The sequence below is a fragment of the Nothobranchius furzeri genome, chromosome 12, assembly GCF_043380555.1.
Source record: "Nothobranchius furzeri strain GRZ-AD chromosome 12, NfurGRZ-RIMD1, whole genome shotgun sequence".
Lineage (NCBI taxonomy): Eukaryota > Metazoa > Chordata > Actinopteri > Cyprinodontiformes > Nothobranchiidae > Nothobranchius > Nothobranchius furzeri.
Window position 1 is genome coordinate 48,794,578 of NC_091752.1, and position 19,051 is coordinate 48,813,628.

General features: G+C 43.4%; 1 protein-coding gene across 2 annotated transcripts in view; it reads right to left on the minus strand.

Moving 5' to 3' along the window:
* Window positions 1-601: 601 nt before the first annotated feature.
* The window catches only part of grin2aa (glutamate receptor, ionotropic, N-methyl D-aspartate 2A, a), a 267,809-nt gene continuing 249,359 nt past the window's right edge, over window positions 602-19,051 (minus strand). For both annotated transcript variants that reach the window (XM_054750460.2, XM_015945976.3), the window contains exons 12-15: window positions 17,621-17,710; window positions 15,291-15,388; window positions 6,200-6,438; window positions 602-2,718 (exon numbers count right to left, since the gene is read on the minus strand). In XM_054750460.2, coding sequence (XP_054606435.2) covers window positions 757-2,718; window positions 6,200-6,438; window positions 15,291-15,388; window positions 17,621-17,710 — 2,389 coding nt within the window. In that variant the 3' untranslated portion in view covers window positions 602-756. The remainder of the gene's footprint in view (window positions 2,719-6,199; window positions 6,439-15,290; window positions 15,389-17,620; window positions 17,711-19,051) is intronic.

Genomic DNA, 19,051 nt, shown 5'->3' on the forward strand with positions numbered 1-19,051 from the left:
ATTGCTATGGTGTAAGCTCGGGATTAAAACACAACACCACATTCTGATTCAACTTGCAATCATTACCTGTCAACGCGGACTGGTTGATCCAATCCGTCACTCACCCACCTCTCCCTTCCTTTCTCTTCTACTTAACTGCCAGGTGCCGTAGTAGCCACATTCGAGTAACAACAATCGGACTAGCTCTCTGTGACATTGCTGTCCTCCTGGGATGCCTTAATGCAGGCTCACCCATCTGGCCTCCCTGTCACACCTCTTCTCCCAAAGCTTGACAGGATAGGTGGGAAGGCAAAGGGGGAAACAGAGGGTGGGTGGTTGGAGGAGCTAGCACCTTTTTTTTGCTTCTTCTAATTCCCCTGCCATGCAATTACCGCCACCTTCAACTGGCTCCCTGCACATGTCCGTCCGATACCAATTTTACAATCCAAGAAACGGATTACTCCTCTATTTCTATCCCTTTTAGGAAACCTGCAAATTGAATGATCCTGTTTCTTTTTACACTTAGATACCTGATGGCAGAGTGCTGGCCAGGTAGCCAGCTCATTGGTACATGGGAGAGAATGGACAGAAATATCTGTAAAGAGAGTGGTAGTAATGACGTTAGACCCAAGAGGGCACAAGTTCTTTTCATTGACAAGGCTGAAGAGGAGAAACATGTTGTTTGGCTATGACATCCCATAGTGGATAACATAGTTGATAAAATATAATACAAACCCAGAGAAGAGTAAGAAGGGGAGAACACATGTCTTACATGAGCTAAACATCGGACTCCAAACTGGGAATTTTCTTATACACCCGTCTATTGCTAAACTGGGCTGAGTTTAGGACGCCCCTTGAGGCTGGGTATGCACTAGTCTTATTGGCTGAGTAAGGCATCACATGCTCTTTATTGTACATGTCATTAGCTATCCGCCCATCTCTTGAGCAGTATGAAGAGGTGGACTTATTGGAGGAGCGGAGATTGTTCGCATCATTGCGTGTTTTAATGGGTGCTGCTCCTAGGGCCACTGCAGGAGAGCCTATTGCGAGCTGTTTGTAAATGTCTGAGGAGCTACGCCCATGGACCAGTCTGCTGCTGGCGTCTTCCCTCAGCGAGTGGCTAAGAAAAGGGTTTTCTGAGCCATGGGCTGGGTACAGGGACTTGCTCCTTTTGCTTTCCTCTAGATTATGGTTAAACATCATTGATTTAGACCCGGTGCCAAAGAGTCTGCCAGAGTAGGGGCGCATGCCAAAGAGATTTGCATATTGCGAGTCAGATGTCGAGTCCAAAAAGCGATCCTTCTCTTTGAGACTGACACTTCGTGCTGGTCGACCCAGGTCTAGATCCTTGGGCTTTTCAAGCATGATGTTGTCAAAGGAGTGCTGACGACTCAGCCTCAAGCGGTTTCGCTTTTGAACATGCGGCCCATCTGTTTGTGGCCAGTACAGCCCAAACATCTCATCTGGCTGTTGCTCTTGGTGATGCATGGTGGGACTAACCAAGGGGTCAGCAAGAAGCTGGTCCTCACTAATATCATACAGGTTGGCTGTGTGGAGGCATGCCTCACACCGGTTATATGGAGAACGAGTGCCAGGTGCTGAGGCAGGTCCAGTGGGGCCATACGGTGCTCCTGGTGGGTAACTAGAAGTCACTTTAGACAAGCAGGAACGGCAGTGTGTCTGTTTGTAGCGGTCAATAGTTTCATGAGGGGACAGGGAAATATTTTTCTCTTTCAAGTTGTAATGTTTAGAGTAAGCTGAGTCTGAAATAAGATCTGAGTCTGTATGATGCAAAGGTGAGGAGTTCAGATGAATGATGGGCTGCTCACACTTTCTGTAGTTGTCGCTGTGGTCAGAGTAAATTTCAGGATAATCCACATCGTCTGCACCAAGGCCGTGACTCTCTCTGAAGTGCATGGGGTCTGAATGAAGGCTTAGCTCTCGATCTGAGTCAATAGTGTAGATTTTCTCCCCTACTCCTCCTCTCCCACTTTGGTTGGTTCCACCACTGACCTGCTTAGTTTTCAAGTAGGACAGCTCTACCTCACTGCAATCCCTTGGGTATTTTGACGTCACAGATCTTTTTTTTAAGTTGTCCTTGGGCTTCAGGTGCTTGTTGTTTTCTGGGTCCTTGTATGAGGCTGCCCTGCTTGAACAGTCGGAAATGTCAGAGTGGGCCGCATCCTCAGGGAGGTAACGCTGAGTTTTCATTGATATTCGTGGGTCGGGCATCAGCATGTCCGGCATTGGGGCAGAGCTTGGTGGCACAGAACGGAGTGTGTCCCCTGTTTTCTTCCACAGTGTCCGAAGTGGCTTAGCGTTGGTCTGGACTGTGTCAGGACTCACAGATACCTCCACCGTATTGGGGTTGGCATCATTTAAGGTCAGAGGATGCTGGCCACCCTGAAAGATATAGTTGTTAAGGTGGTCTTTGTGGCGGTTAGCAAGGTAAGACTGAAGGTCACCAGTGTCCCCGTATATCATATCCTTAGGAGCATAGCTTCTATTGTCAGCATAGATGAAGTTGCCCTTCTCCGCCATCATATCCATGATCATAGGACCAGCTGAGTGCATGAACTCTCGTTTGGGTGAATTCATGTGGGAGCCACCCAGGTTTGACATGTTGGTCATCTGCTTGGCAGACTTGATGAGTTTAAGCATTTTGTCTTGAGGGCTGAAGTCAAGATCTGTCTTTTTCTTCATGTCAATGTGGACTCCATGGATGCAGCTCCAGATACCCTGTATACACACATACATATGTATATCCACACATAGAAGATGGATGGGGGGTGGTGGGGGTGGGGGTGGGGGTGGAGAAACGAAATAAAAGGAATGGGTTGCAAAAAGACAAAAGAGAATACATGTAGTACTTCCTTTACCAATATAAAAACATGTCTCTAAGCCCCATTATAATTAATATTGAATTGCCAGGGACACAGCAAGAAATAGCAAAACAAAAATTTCTAAAACTTTATTAAACGGGAAGACTTTTCATTATATCTGAAAGCTATTTCAATTGAGTCAAAGGCTGAAGGAAACTGATTTTTCTCAAACATTCAATTCTTTATTCTTTGGAGTAAAAACTCTAAACTTAGTTAGATCCAGTTTCGATAAATCTGACCTAGATTTAATACATCTTAATAACGGCTTAATATTTTTGTATTCCGTACGCATTCAAGACTGATAACCAATATCTGAGTGTGACAGAATAAAATTTTTAATGTTATTATTGTCCGTGAATGCTATTTGGCGTCGATCAGTGACATCACTCACTGCCGAAATGGTTTTCTGATGTCTTAGTAAACTCCTGAAAGCACCCTTTTTTTTTTACGGAGACACAATGAGAAGATCAAGTCATCTCACTTTCCCTGTCATCTTCACCCTCCCAGAAATTTCCAGGAACTCCGATGGATACACAGCTGATAATGCCTAATTTATACGTTTTCATCATAAAAAGCAGATTAGAAACACAAACTAATATTTTACAAGCATCATTTTAAGCATTCAAATAAAACACCACATCTTCATCGAAGAACGTAGACATTGTTAGTGTATTTTTTGTTTAAATATATCTATAATCAAACAATTTTTTGATATTTTTTGTCTTTTCAATTGTGGAAATATCAATCTACCAAATAATCAGTTTATTTTCAGGTGAGAATCTGTGGTTAAGTCATCTAACATGTTTTAGTATATATATCTGCACGAATATCAAACTGTCTCTCTGACATTTCAAAATGGATGAAATCCCACCATCTCCAACTCATCCTCTCTAAAACTGTTCTACTTGTCATCCCAGCAAAACGATCCATACAGCACAATATCTCAATCCAAAATGACTTCCTATCTCTGGCTCCTTCAAAGGCAGTTCGAAATCTGGGTGTTGTGATTGATGAACACCTGACGTTTAAAGATCATGTTACCTCTGTTGCTCTTTCATGCTGCTTTGCGCTGTATAACATACGAAAGATCAGACCATACCTAACACAACATGCCACCCAGCTCCTGGTGCAATCTACTGTCATCTCCCGCCTCGATTACTGCAACGCCCTTCTAACTGGTCTTCCAGCCTGTACTGTGAGACCTCTTCAAATGGTCCAGAACGCAGCGGCGTGTCTGGTCTTCAATCAGCCAAAAAGAGCACACGTCACCCCTCTGTTCATTGAGCTCCATTGGCTATCGCTAGCAGCACGCATCAAATTCAAATTGCTAACACTAGCATACAAAGTCCGAGATGGTACGGCTCCCATCTACCTGAATCCTCTTGCAAAGGCTTACGTCTCGGCCCGGCCGCTCCGGTCATCACAGGATCGTCGGCTAGCAGTGCCTACACCACGCTCAGGACAATCCAGACTCTTCCCATGCATCGTTCCACAAATGTGGAATGACCTACCAAGCACTACAAGAACAGGGGCTTCATTTTCGACTTTCAAGAAACTCCTGACGACCCTGCTCTTCAGAGAGTATCTTCTAAACTAGCACCCACCCTGCACCCGCCCCCCCCCCCCCCCCCCCCCTCTCTACCGTCCACTCCTTGTTCCCTCCTCTCCATGATTCATCATGCTGCCTCACTGCCACCTACGACTGACTGGAAATTGGTTGTTGTTATTGTTGTTGTTAGCCTCAAGGGCAACATGCCGATTATCACTTGGAAATCGCTTTGGACAGATAGATTGACTCAAAATTATCATTGAGAATAGTTTAGAAATTATTTGTATCTCAAAAACCTGACTTTATACTTTCTAAAACTTATTTTTCCCTGACAACCTCCCTTTGGTAACTTCTGCATTGTGTCTCACTGCTTCAAAAATAATGCCGAGACACTGCAGTGATTTTAGAGATGCATGCCCATGTCTTCTGTTCTCAAACGCAGTGAGAAGGAATGCTGACCTTTTGGCACAATGCAAGAGTATACATTGATTAAGTGTGGGTTGCTGTGGTTTCATCCCCAAAACACACTGCAATTAGAGTCTATTTTTGTTGATATTCAGGGCTGCCTCGTGATGCCCCCCACCACTGCCTCTACCCCGTCCTCGCCTGTCATCCTCCTTTGTGGAGCCCTCCCTTTTCCCCTTTATTTTTAAGTCAGTGTCTGAGTTTAGCAGAAGCTATCTGTGAACGTGTGTGTGCGAGCAAACGTGATCCCCTCTCTTAGATAGAAAATAGAACCAAGACAGGCCTGTTTAACCCAGATAGAGCAGCATTAGCCTCCAGTATAGCTGCAGTGCGTCATTGCACCTTTTTGCCTTAATAATGACCAATTCCACGCCAGTAGATTAGATTTTAAACATGTTTAAAGTTAAAGTCCCATTAGTTGTCAAACACTGGTGAAATTTCATCTCTGCATTCGACCCATCCCTGCAGGGAGCGATGAGCTGCAGACATGGCTGCGCTCGGAAACTATTTGGTGGTTTAAATTCCCAATCCATTAAAGCTGAGTGTCAAGCAGGAGGCATAACATCTTTGGTATGACCCAACCGGGATTTGATCCCCAATCTCCCAGTCCCAGGGCAGACAGTTGATCTTTTTGGGAGAAAAAGCTCTGGTGCTCCTGTTTCAGGAAGTAAAAGTTAGCCAGAGGAGTGGGGAGCAAAACAAGGTAGGATTTGGAGTCTTACTTCCTGATATTTGGACAACTCAACTCTGATTGACTAACATCAACGCCACTCCTACTTTCCGCGATGCGAGAGCAGCATGTAAACGTAAAAGAGGTGTTTTACCCGCGAGCTCCCGTCCAACCAGAAGCCTTTCAGATACAATACGAGAGCGAAAGTGTTCCACACAGCTGGTCCTGCGATTCGCAGTCGGCAAACTCACAAACTTGCGAGAGAATTGCAACACCACACGTGATTTCGGAAGTCCACACGGTAAAAAGGAAGGGGAAAGACAGCTGCATGTATCATAAAAGGTATATGGTTTATTTTCTGTTCCTTTTACATGAGTGCTAATTTTCAGTGTGACGTAGATCTGTGTGGTTTTTCTAATCCAACTGTTTCCCCGTCTCTTTTCTATTGGTGACTAATGTAGGAAATAGGAATAGATGTTTAGCCTACATGTTAAACTCAGAGGGACTATTCACATCAAATAACATGTAAAAAATGGGTTTTCAGTGAACTTGCTCTCTAATGTTGCTGAACTTACTTTTGTTTTCCTAAAACCGCTGGCTGGACAGCTCCTGAATGTTTTTATGAAGCACACTTAAACCCACACCGATGCTTACCCTGCTAATGCTGAAGAGAAGACCAGGCTTGCCAGAGCACACTCCGGTAAAGCAGTATCTGAGCCTCCAGTAGAAGAGATGCTCCGAGATGAAGGTGATGAGGGAGAGCCCCATGGCCGTGGCCAGCATGTAAAACACCCCCGCCATGTTGTCCACGTCCAGCTGACTTGACATGACTTCGTTCTTCTCGTTGTGGCAGATCCCTGTCAGCCACTGGGCTTCTAGTTCCTCCATTTCACCTAAAAGTCAAAAGATGAGATGGACTCAGAAACTTCACAGGTATGTCCCCTGTCAAATAATCTGGAATGCAAATTTAAACTAATGCTGTTGCATCTCGTTTGGCCAAACTTGTGATGCATTCACAAGTTTGTTTGTTTTACTGCTCTTTGTTTACATTTAGATAAAAAATTCCATTTTTATAAGTATGATGTGCAAATTAGTAAAGGGGTTTAAAGGACCTCAGCCATCTAAGACCACTGGGAGGGGGTAACCATAAGGCTTAAGGCAAAAACACACAATGGGGCCACATTGCCACAAAAGGCTGAGCACTTATGAATGACCAAAGGTTCTTGGATGCTGCCTCCACTTTGCAGCAAAGTGGCGCCGTTATTTTCTGATTCAGGCTTAAGTCTGAGCCATGTCACCTGAAAGAGGACTCTTATTTAGTTGCTTGTATCGAGGATTTTGTTTTTTCTATCATGTTCCAAATTTCCAATAGCTATAGGCACGGTTTGGAACAAACAGTGAGCAGTAAATCAAAAGGATCAGAGCAACGCTCTATTTTTTACAAACTAAATCCTGATGCATTGGTCCACGTTTCACTCCCTCCTGTCCAATATCGTAAATGAACTTCTTCAGCTGAGGCAAAAGGTGCATTTCCACTCCAACACCTGGAACCTCTTTACTGGGAATTGTTTCTAGAGCTACATGTTTTACCATTTTTCAGACAATAGGAAGACACTTCAGTGTAGAGTCTAACAGTTCTTGCAGGTCGAGAAATGCAGTGTTGGCGTTAAGTACATGGGATGCTACTGAACACAATCCTGCATTAAATAAGAGTTTGTACTTTTCAGTTTGACAAGGAAAAAAAGACATTATCACAGCCAAAAAGATTCTTTTTTTCCTGTGGGTAATAAAAATGATGGTGAAAAGCAACAAGGACCTTATCTTTTCTCATTCCTCCCTCGGTGCCCCTCCCCCCCACTCCTCTGTGACATTTGGCGTGTGGCTAATCCAATCTGTGTCATTCAGATCCTTATAACTAAGGCTGCTAGTGGGGAAAGACAAATATCATGCTGGTTCTTAGCTTGACGTCCCGGGGTGCAAACTTTCCAAATCATCATTAACCATTTAGTACAATGAAGAGAATCTCGTCACATTTAGGAATGACTTCATGGAAGTAGCCAAAGGATTAATCAGATTATGTCTTACTCAGTACCAGAGGTGTGGACTCAAGTCACATGACTTGGACTTGAGTCATTATTTTAATGACTTCTGACTTGGTAAAATCTATAAAGACTTACAACTTGACTCAGACTTGAACGCCAATGACTTGCGACTTGAATCGACTTGCATCTGTTGACTTGATGATGACTTGAGCATATTTGATATTTTAGCACAAAAGTGGCACGACACGGACAAAAATCATAACTCATTCTTGGTTCGGGGTTTGATTTACTGCTAAATGCAGCAGCACTTTGTTTATAACCCGTTTCAGTTGCACTTTCTGCTGGTTTGAGCAAATAAATGAAGCTTTAAGAAGCTTTATTTCTGGAATTTATTTATCATCATTGTCAATGAATAAAAGTTGGACAGATGACTTGATTGTGACTTGGAAATTCAAAGTAAAGGACTTGAACTTGACTTGGACTTCCACGTTAGTGACTTTGGACTCGACTTGGACTTGATTGACTTGGACTTGGACTTGACTCGATACTTGACTGGAAAGACTTGTGACTTACTTCTGACTTGCAAAGCAGTGACTTGGTCACACCTCTGCTCAGTACTAAGACGGATTGTTTGGTTTTAACAAGTCTGTCTTTCTTCTTTCTTAAGGTTAGATTAATCTAAAGAAGAAATTGCCAGGACCTGCTATACTGTTGCTAAAATTCACTTTTTGTTCACTAAAGTGATCACTGGGCTCAGGGTAAAGTCTGGATACCAGTCAGCTAGAACAGGAACAAGAAAGTTGTAATACTGCCTCAGTTTGAAGAATCTTTGGTTGAAAGAAATCTGTAAGACATGGGAACGCTTTAGACAACATTTTTCTGTTATGATGGTATTGTTAAACTGAACTCTATTAAGTACACCTCTTAAATAGCTTGCTATCACAAATAGCCAATTACATGGTGTAGGAGTTGGTAAATTTAGTGTTTTAAAGCTTAATATATTACCTTTACTTATGAACAATAAGCTGTGATACTCTATATAAATATAGAATATCAACCTGCTTGGCCTTTGGATGTTTAATCAGAAGATTCTAGGATTCTTTGTTTATTCAGGGATTGTAGAACCCTTCGTCTTGATTCAAGGAAAGAGTCAGGTTTATAAAAGGTAAGAATTAATTTTCCAAAAATTAAAACATGTCAAGTTAACTAATATTTACTGCGATGGATGGATCTAGGTGGATGAAATGTGGCATTTGGTGATTATATGTGAATGTGATGTTATCAGAACCTTTGTATCTAGAAGAACCGAGTTCTGGGTAGAAAAGGGAAGAATTTGGTTTGCGTTAAGCTATGAGGTTGATTCTTATCAAAAAGGCATCAGACGCTATCTGTCATGTCTACGTAACCCAAGTGGAGACTCTCTTTTGGATCCAAGATGTCAGGGGGTCGGGTGACCCCAAGGTACCGAAGTCCGTAGGAAAACCGCAGTACGACCAGGTCAGTCCAGAGTCATCTCCAGTTCACGACAAGTTGCAACTAGTTTGCGTCTCGAATGGATTCTAACCCCCAAATTCCACTACCTCCGCTCCGCTCCGCCCCCGCCTTCCGCAGCCGCTCGCTTCCGAACTCAGTTTTTACTGGTACCCGCTCTACAACGGCTCCGCTCCGGTGCGGAGACCTGAGGGGGGCAAACAAGCATGCGCGGGATTTTCGAGATCTTGCGATACAGTCTGAGCAATAAACGCGGAAGTTAGATCCAAACACCCGTTGCGCGGGAGAAGCATCGGAAATGAGCTGTTTAATCTGCCCATCATTGTGTTGAGAGATCAGCAGTGTTTGGATCAACAAAGTGTGACTACTTTGATAGTGGCAACTGTATTTATGGCTTATTTTTGTGCATTTAAACTTCAGCCGCCATTGATAGTTGTTAAAAGTTGTTAAACCTGTGCATATGAAACAAAAAACGCCTTTTGTTTAGCGATTTATTGTGAAAAACGGAAGATGTGCTTGCTCCTTTTCCTGTTGGGCCGTTGTGATTTCTGTCCATTTACTGCGGAGGTGCTCCGGCGTCCGGCAAAAATAGGATCGATTCTATTTTTGCCGGACGCCGGAACAGAGGGCGCCGCACGGCGCCGCACTGCCGGAGCACGGCCGCAGTAGTGGAATTGCTCTGATTGACTAGAACGGGACCGATTTTGCTCCGGCGTTCGTGTCGGAGCGGAGCGCAGCGGAGCGGAGGTAGTGGAATTTGGGGGTTAAGGAATCTTGCATCAGCTTTGATCTGCAGGAACCATTTGCTTTGTCAGCAGTAGGCAGCTTTTAGCAGGGTTTTGGCAGTTTGCCAAAAATGCTCAGGGTTAAAGAGGGGTCACTCCGCACGACCGTTCCGAAGCGCTCTCTAGAACTGAATGCTGAATGATGGGAAGCTGGAATGCGACTGCTGAATCACCACAGTGATTCTATTTCAATATTCTCATATTATGATTTACTAACAAATCAGAATCGGCCATGTAAAAAGAGTTTTACCAAGAACCTCAGAACCTCAGAAAACACGCCTTCTTGAGATACCGGATGCTCTGATCTGGGGTAAAAAAATATCATTGGGTAACTGACTGTCTTCGCGCTCTGTGATTGGCCAGTCAAATAGAGCGCCCGCCCCTCCCTACACACAAAACTCTGCAGCCGGAGCTCACAGCTCAGTCCATGTCCGGTCCATCCACGCACACACACAGACAGTAAACGGATCTCTCTGTGCTTGCTTCACTGTTCACGTTTCTTCATTACTCCACATGTTTTCTTCAGTTTGCTTCTTTTTAAAGTTACTTTAAAGTTATTTAAAGTTACTTTTTTCGTAACGTACGTGGTGCATTTGATAAGACTGAGCTGAAAATGGCTCGTGCTGCGTCAGTCTCTGCCTCCGCTCCGGTCGGGTTTTTTTTTCCTCTCTCTCTCTCTCCTCTTCCTCAGGATCCACTCCCTCTTTCCTATTCACTCTTTCTCTTTCTTTACATTTTTAAAATCACAATTGTCTATTTTTTGCTCATTTTAAATATATTTTAATCATTTTCTAAATTCTTTTTTCTATTTTACATGTTTCGTTTTTTGTGAAGCGTCCCGTGATTTTTATCTTGAGAGACGCTATAGAAAAGGATCTTTTCTTCTCGCTCTCTCTCTTAATTCATGCACTTAAATATTAATGTTCTGATTTTATTGAAAAACTTGTTCTGTAATAGTTCCTTTACTATTGCGATCAAAAACATTTAATCTCAACTTTGAGGCTGCTCTGTAAATAGTTTTCAAATAAACAATACACATAGCAACTTCTGATCAGACTTAAAATAACGTATTGATGTAAACCACACCCACTTCTGGTTAAACCACACCCACTTCCGGGTTAGGCCACGCCCACACAGAGTACAGCTACAGATAGTGGTGTACTCGCTCATCCCTAAGATCTACGTTCCTACCCTCACCTATGGTCATGAGCTTTGGGTAGTGACAGAACGAGATTGCAGATACAAGCGGCCAAATGAGCTTTCTCAGCAGTGTGGCTGGGCTCTCCCTTAGAGATAGGGTGAGAAGCTCGGTCATCCGGGAGGGGCTCGGAGTAGATTTGCTGCTCCTCCACATCGAGAGGTGCCAGTTGAGGTGGCTCGGGCATCTAGTCAGGATGTCTCCTGGAAGCCTCCCTAGTGAGGTTTTCTGGGCACGTCCAACTGGGAGGAGGCCTAAAGGGAGACCCAGGACACGGTGGAGGGATTATGTCTCTCACCTGGCCAGGGAACGCTTTGGGATTTCCCCGGAGGAGCTGGCCCAAGTGGCTGGGGAGAGGGAAGTCTGGGCCTCTCAACTTAGGCTACTGCCCCAGCGACTCGACTCCGGATAAGCGGATGAAAATGGATGGATGGGTACAGTTTTATATTTTCCAAGGTAAAAGGAACGCACCGTGATGTCCGTCCTCCACACAGCATAGGCAGAGCAGAGTAGACGCTGCACCGACTACTGCCTATGGTGGCCACATTTGCGGGTTCTACTTTTAATAAACTATGGTTAGTTAACAGGGTGTTTTAGCTAGGCTTTAGCTCCTTGGAGATCTGGAGCTCGAACGTCAAAAGAACGCTTTTATAAACCCGTTCACGCACACCAGAACCAATGCACTCAGTTTAATGTTTGTCAGGCAAAATACGAATGAGTTCAGTTCACATTCACAAAAAAAAATGAACAAGTTCACGAACGAGCGTTTAATAAACACGTTCGGGCACAACACTGGCCTTTGGAAGCAAAGCGAAGAGCTAAAACCAGGGTGAACATCAGCGCGGCCTACACTAGTTTGATGGAGCTAAAGGAGGCTAAAAAAATCACAGACTGATGGTGACTTTGTTGCTACTGGACTTTTAAGTAATAATATTTTTGGTCGAACACTGTGGATCTTTTTACATCGTGCCTTACTTCAGTATTAGTTGGCTTGTGATAGTATTAGCTCATTACTAGCACTAGCTACAGTAGGCTGCGGCAGGGTTCTTTACAACTATAAGGAAAGAAGAAGTGGGAAAACTTATTTAATGTTGATTTAAGTAGTTGCGCGGTGGACCTAAATCTTAGCGGCTGATATTCACATTTGGAAAACTTGAACCTTCAACTCTAACAGTTGTTTGGAAGAATTCTAAAGTAAACTGAAACAGCAGCAGGAGTTCATATTTGGTGCATCTTTGTACTACTACAGGTAAAGAAACAGGATAGGACATCTGTTTTACACACTTTTTGTCCTGGCTTTTGTTACCCTTAAGGAATAATCCTTATCTTTTTCTCATTTTTATCTATGGGAAGCCATGCTTTTCTCCTGATGCACCTATCTCAGTAGCATATGCCAGGCTACACCATCAGTGTCATTCATCAAGAACCTGCCTTCCACTTACTCTTATTCCTCTCTTTACTCTATCTTTGACAATCACACATCCAAAAGTCACTTTCCTGATGGTACAGTAAACCATAAATGCCCTGCCCTTTATAGCATCTCCAAAGCACTTTCACTACAGTCATTCACCCATTCACTCACCGAGGGTGATGAGTTACAATGCCTTTTAAACCAAGAGGAAACATATGAAGCAAAACAAAAACAGTGAAGTTGATTTAGTCTAACTTATCTACGCTTGCACACTCCGAAGTCCCAATACCATTAGTTAGACCAGAATGTTGCCACACCAGTGTTCATTTAATCAACTTTAATGCACTTAATGCTGCTGGCTGTGAATTCTCACACAGGCAAAATGCCTCAGTTGTAAAATGTAAATGAATCCGTCTCTACACTTTAGCTGTCTCCCTTTCTCAGTTTTGCAATAAGAATCTGTTTATGTAAAAACCCTCAGAGGCCACTGTAATAAAGGAATGCCGGGATTCAGACGTTAGGATTCACACACACACACACACACACACACACACACACACACACACACACACACACACACACACACACACACACACACACGAGTGAAATAACACACTAATACACTCTGCCCTACACTTAGAGCAACCTTTGTGTCAAACGACTATTTATTCATCTCTACTTTCCATTTATGCTTTCTGCACACAAACCCATGGAGGATTGTTTGTTCTGAGCTTGAAAGGAACAATGTAACCTTGCCAGCTCTCCAACATTCACAATGCAACTTTGAATCTGACCTGCAGACATGTTCATAGTAGTTCACACCTTCAGACATGTGACCATGGTAAAAAAAAAGAAGGCCCTAAGGACCCTCAGAAAGAAGAGGGTGGGGAGTCACTTGTGAGAACTCACTACAATTTAAAAGCTTGATACTTTTCATTTTGAAGTGTTTAAGCTCCTTGGATGCCCTGCATCAATAGCCTTGCACAGCCTACAAATCAGAAACTTTTCCCCCTCAACATAAAAAATGTCTAGCCTGGAAATCTAGACAAACCGTTGGAGTAGCAAAAGCATTTGCTCTGGGGGTTGATCTAGCCACGCTCCATTACAGCCTCAGGAGCTCCACCGTTAGAGTGATCGGTTTTCTGTCTGGCCAATCACAGCGCTCTATGATTGTAGAAAGTGTGGGCATGCCAGCGTCAGAGCTGTGATGGACAAAAACTACAAAGATGGTGTCGACTCAGGAACAGTGCTTGTTTAAAACACATTTGGCATCAAATTTAGACAATTTAAATTTGGGCTTTTCTTTGCACCATGAGCAGATAGAAATACTTCGTCTCTATCTGGAGTATTTCTCTTATCCGATGGCACCATCTAGTGGTTGACAAGCATATCACACAAATAGCCTCGTTTCATTTTTTTTAAGATGGCGACTTCACGTTTCTTGTTTATGAATGTGCTTCTGTAGCCAACAAACAGAGCTAAAACACGTTGTTTTACAAGAATCATTCTCATGCCGTGTTCTCATATATTTATATTTTAGAGACTTACTTGTCCGTGAAAAGTTCATCAACTCTGCATCAGCCGAGGTATTCCTTAAAATTGAAGCATCTAAGCGGTAGTCAAATGCTATTGGTTAGTTCTGATCGGCGCTCAGTTTCCTATTACATGGAGCTCTGTAGGGCAGGAGGCGTGGTTAGCAAAAAACAAAAGACGTATTGCGTCACATGATAAGAGAATCACTTTTATGGATTTCTGCAAACTCCGGAAAGATACTTTAAGTAATGTTTTTCCAAAAAGTATGTATTTGCTTCTTTGACGGTGTATGAAGGACTGCCCTGCTGACCGATTTTCGTAGCATTGAATACAAAACAATGTTCTTATCTCTGATTGCTCTTGGCGTTGTCCACTTTTGGGTGGAGACAGTTTAAAAGACAACCGTAGATTCCACCCAGCGACTCAGTTCTGTCTATGGTTCAAGGGGCAGCAGTAGCCCAACAGGTTGAGCGGACTGTCCAGTAATCGGAAGGTTGCATGTTCAATCCCGGGTCCGGACAGAGAATTCTGCTGTTGTGTTCTTGGGCAAAACACTTAACCCACCTTGCCTGCTGGTGGAGGTCGGAGGGATCGGTGCGCCTGTGCTCGGCAGCCTCCTCTCTGTCAGTGCACCCCAGGGCAGCTGTGGTTACATCGTAGCTCATCAGCACCAGTGTGTGAATGGATGAATGATACACTGTAGTGTAAAGCGCTTTGGAGTCCTTACTCTGAGAGGCGCTATACAAGTGCGGGTCATTTATCATTTATCATTTGTGGCCAAACTATAAATTGACATGTATAGGATGGCTTGCCAGGCTAATAATTGTCCTCTAAGACCCAAATTCATTAAAATATTGTGCATCTTTTGCAAATGCAATTTTGATTATAGCATCTCAGTTGAATTCATATCACCCTTGTATAGAAATATCTCACAGTCTGCTTTCAAAAAGATTTGATTCCCAACAAAGTGTGATGTTTGTAACTGGGAAAAATGTTACCACTGATGGTATTTTTTAGCTCAGGGAAATGAAACAAAGTTAAGCTTCTGGTTTTCTACTTTTAACTTCACAAAAACTAATTTGTGAATAATGCTGAGAAGGGGAAAGTAGCAGGAGAATTGACATTGCTGTTTGCACTTGTGCTGCTGAAAGTTAGTGAACGTGCCAGTGCTCACCGTTGTATGTTCAGCATATACCACCGTTAGTGTTTAAGCCCTTTACCACAGCGTAGATGGTGGTACGAGGTCAGAATGTGAACACAACATTTCTATGTGTATGAGTCTTACCATCTCCAATGATTGCTAGGATGGCAAGATCCACCTGTCGCTTCCAGTAGGAACCCTTCTGCAAAGCAATGCCGTAACCAGTAGTAGCAAAGATGTACCTGGAAAAAAGCGGAACAAAAGTTAGCTCATTCCTCCAAACCTTGAGTTTAAAAATGTCAGTTTGAAATTTTAATCTTGATCATGAATGTTTCGGCTAACTAAACAGAAGAGCTTAGCAGGTTTTGAAGCTCAGGTTAAGCTAACACAATATGGTTCGGCTATCCAGATAAATCAGATAGTTATTGTCTTTCTTATTGCGCCAGAATAGTACAGAGAACTTGGGTTGCTTTGTCGGGTGATGTTTAAAAAGTACACACCTTTTTTTGTTGGGTGCACTATTTTGAAACTGGACCAAACTGCCTGAACTAGGTCATGCAATTACGACAGCTGCTGGGGTGCTACTGGCTGAAGCAAGAAATGATGAGGAGGAAAAACTATGATGAAGAAAAACACAGCTCATCAGTTGGTCAGGACCATCTAAACTCAGTTAGTCTGTTTACAGGAAAGCAACAAAAAAAGTAAAGTTCTGCTGTTGGCTTTTTCCTCTTCATGTTGTTGCACTTCTTTTATGGTTCTCTGGATTATTTTTTATTTTTATTTTATTTAACCTTTATTTACCCTGGAAAAAAACTCCCACTGAGATTTAAAACCCCTTTTTCAAGGGAGTCCTGCAGCAAATATCCAACACATTCTCACACCCAAGGCGTCAAAATATGACGCGTGTAACCAAGACTCAATATATGACGATTCGGGACGCCCCAACGCGTCAGGAGACGACGATCAGGGACATGCTGGGTCATGTGGCTACGCTGGCGTCACAGTTTAATGCACACGGCCACATGGACATTGTTCGACTATTTAACCTTCCCCTCACCCCAATCCTAACCTTAAAGAGCAAGTCACCCCTTACAAGAAGTGTACTTCACTCCCACTTCATGTTTGAAAAATGCAACAAATGCTGTTGCCGAGCAGACCGAGAGGGTGGAGCCACTAACAAATACACACACTCACGACATTGTGACATCATAATGTACCAGATTACATCATAGCATACCTCTTAGCCAATAGCGATGGCAGATTTAAATTCAACTGCAGTGCAGAGTTTTTACCTGACAACGGCACAACACTGACAGTTTCAGGCAGAAAATTTAAATTTTAGCTAAAATGCACTAAAGTGCTAAACTATTGACTACACGTGTCTGCAGCACGATTAGACACACATTTATATAGTTTATCAGAAAAAAATTGTTGATTTGGCGGTGACTAGCTCTTTAAGGTCAATTAACTGTGACCTTAAGGTTAGGATTGGGGTGAGGGAAAGGTTAAGTAGTTCACAAGTAGTTCTAATGTCCGTCTCACCACCGGCATCGGATGCCGACGCTCTGGGATGCTGCATCAGCTGTTTGTCCCTGATCGTTGTCTCCTGACTCGCTGGGGCATCCCGAATCGTCATATATTGAGGCTTGGTCACACGCGTCATTTTTTGACGCCTTGGGTATGAAAATGTGTTGTAACATCACACAAATATACAAGACGATATTTACAATTTTAACTTGTATGAAAACAATCTAAAATAAAAGATAATCTGGATAAACTGGATAATCAGTTTGTATTTCAAAACCTCCACCAGGATGCCCATGCAAGGGAACCAAGACCCATTTGCCTAAACAAGGAGGAGAGTCTCTGGAAGCTTATCTAACGATGGCCCATTTAAAGTCAACCAAACAAATCTAGTGCAATAATTTTCACATCACAATCAGGGTTTGAATTATGGGGGGGGCTAGGGGGACGCTGGCTCCCCCCAAAGAGAGATGGCCTCCCCGGAAGCTCTCAACTAACACACCCTGGCGGAGCCCTAAAAATGATCCTGTGTACACCCCCTGGGTTTAACGGAAGTGATCGAATGGACGATCCCCCTCCCCTTCGCTCTTATGGCATTGCCATGGCCACAGTTATATGAGAAACACAAAAACTGGCTGCTGTCCAGTAAAACTACCAACAGGCCTCCTAACAAATCCTGTTTACACATAGGCTTATCTGTGGAAGTTGTCTCTGATCACATACAGTCCTAAAACGGCTGTAATGAGGGATTACTTTTAAGCTGACTGTTATCACTTTGGTTCCAGACACATTTTGGTCATGGTCTAAAAATGCCAACTCCTCTTACATCGATGAGACGCATCACTGTCCCAAAAAGAAACCATTCCAGATCTAACGCGCCAGAGCAGAGCAGCCCTGCAGGGTCTTTTCTTCATCAATGATTTGGAAAAAAGAACTGGAGTTTCAGTTACCCGCTGCCAATGGTCACCAGCTTGCATCCCTCATCTCTGCCAGCCATGTAGTTCAACACTGCTGCATCATAGATGAAGGCATCCAGTTTACTGCAAAGGAAGGAGCAAACAAGAAGCTTTACCATTAAAAAAAGACAGCAATAGAAGTGCACAGTAGGAGACAGAAAGCAAAAGAGGGTGTTATGTCGTACAATGTTGGTTGCAGATCAGTTGTGAAGTATTAAATCATATCCGATTGGACTGCAATCCGTGCATAATCCCAAAAAAACGCACACAGGGAATGACGGTGGTTCAACACAGCACACTTCAGGGATGATAGGACCTCAGAGGCACACGGACAACAAAAACAAGCTTCAAACCCACTCAAACTTTGACTCTGTCCCGCTCTGCTTCTCCTTCGTACTCAGAAGCAAGTCGAATCCGAACCAAAAGAAAAAAGATCCAAGCTTCGGACTGACATTTCCAACGTAACTGATACTGTCACCAGCCACTGGTCTCTCCCTATCGCAGCACTCGCACATGTTCACACACAAACACCCCGCTCAAACACTCAGAGCCCTGCTAATAGTCCAGCAACTGGCTGGCATTTACTGAATGTCAGATCCAGCCCTCCGACGGAGGCTCCCAGTCAATAGTTTAGCCGTGTAATTAGCTTAAACCCAGCACTGGTCTGTCCTAACATGAACAACCCAGGAGCAGATATCGACCAAAGGGTATTTTTAGTCCGATGGTGGGTCGGTGAATGTCTGTGGACTCTGGGCAAATGGGATCTGAATCTGAGGGTTTCACCACGCCTGTCACATCTTTCCATGAGTGAGTAAAGCTAGCAGTACCTGTCCAGGGCAGCTTTAACAACACTGGATTTGACTTTCTTGGTTTGACTTTGTTTCTTAGGTTTCTTCTTCACTACTAAGTGAAAAACATTTAAAATGAAAAACAATTTTCTGTCTTTTGTTTGCAGGATCTATCGTTTTTAATGAGTGTCAATCCACATTGAACAAGCTGACCGTGCCCAGCCCACGAGATTAGACTATTCATAGTAACAGTTTGTTCATTAGACCATTCGTTGGGGTTTTGCTTATTTTCCCAATGAAATTAGTTGACATCATTTTGGATTTCAATAAAAAAAAAATAACTAGAGTCTTTGAAGCAATTAAGGTGTGGGAAACCATTTTGCGCTGTTTCGCACCATCTTCTCTACGCACATCTTCAGAGCATCTTCTAAACTAGCACCCTCCCTGCAACCGTCCCCCTCTCTACTGTCCACTCCTTGTTCCCTCCTCTCCATGATTCATCATGTTGCCTCACTGCCACCCACGACTGACTGGAAATTGTTTGTTGTTGTTGTTATTGTTGCTGTTAGCCTCAAGGGCAATACGCCGATTATCACTTGTAAGTCGCTTTGGACAAAAGCGTCTGCTAAATACATAA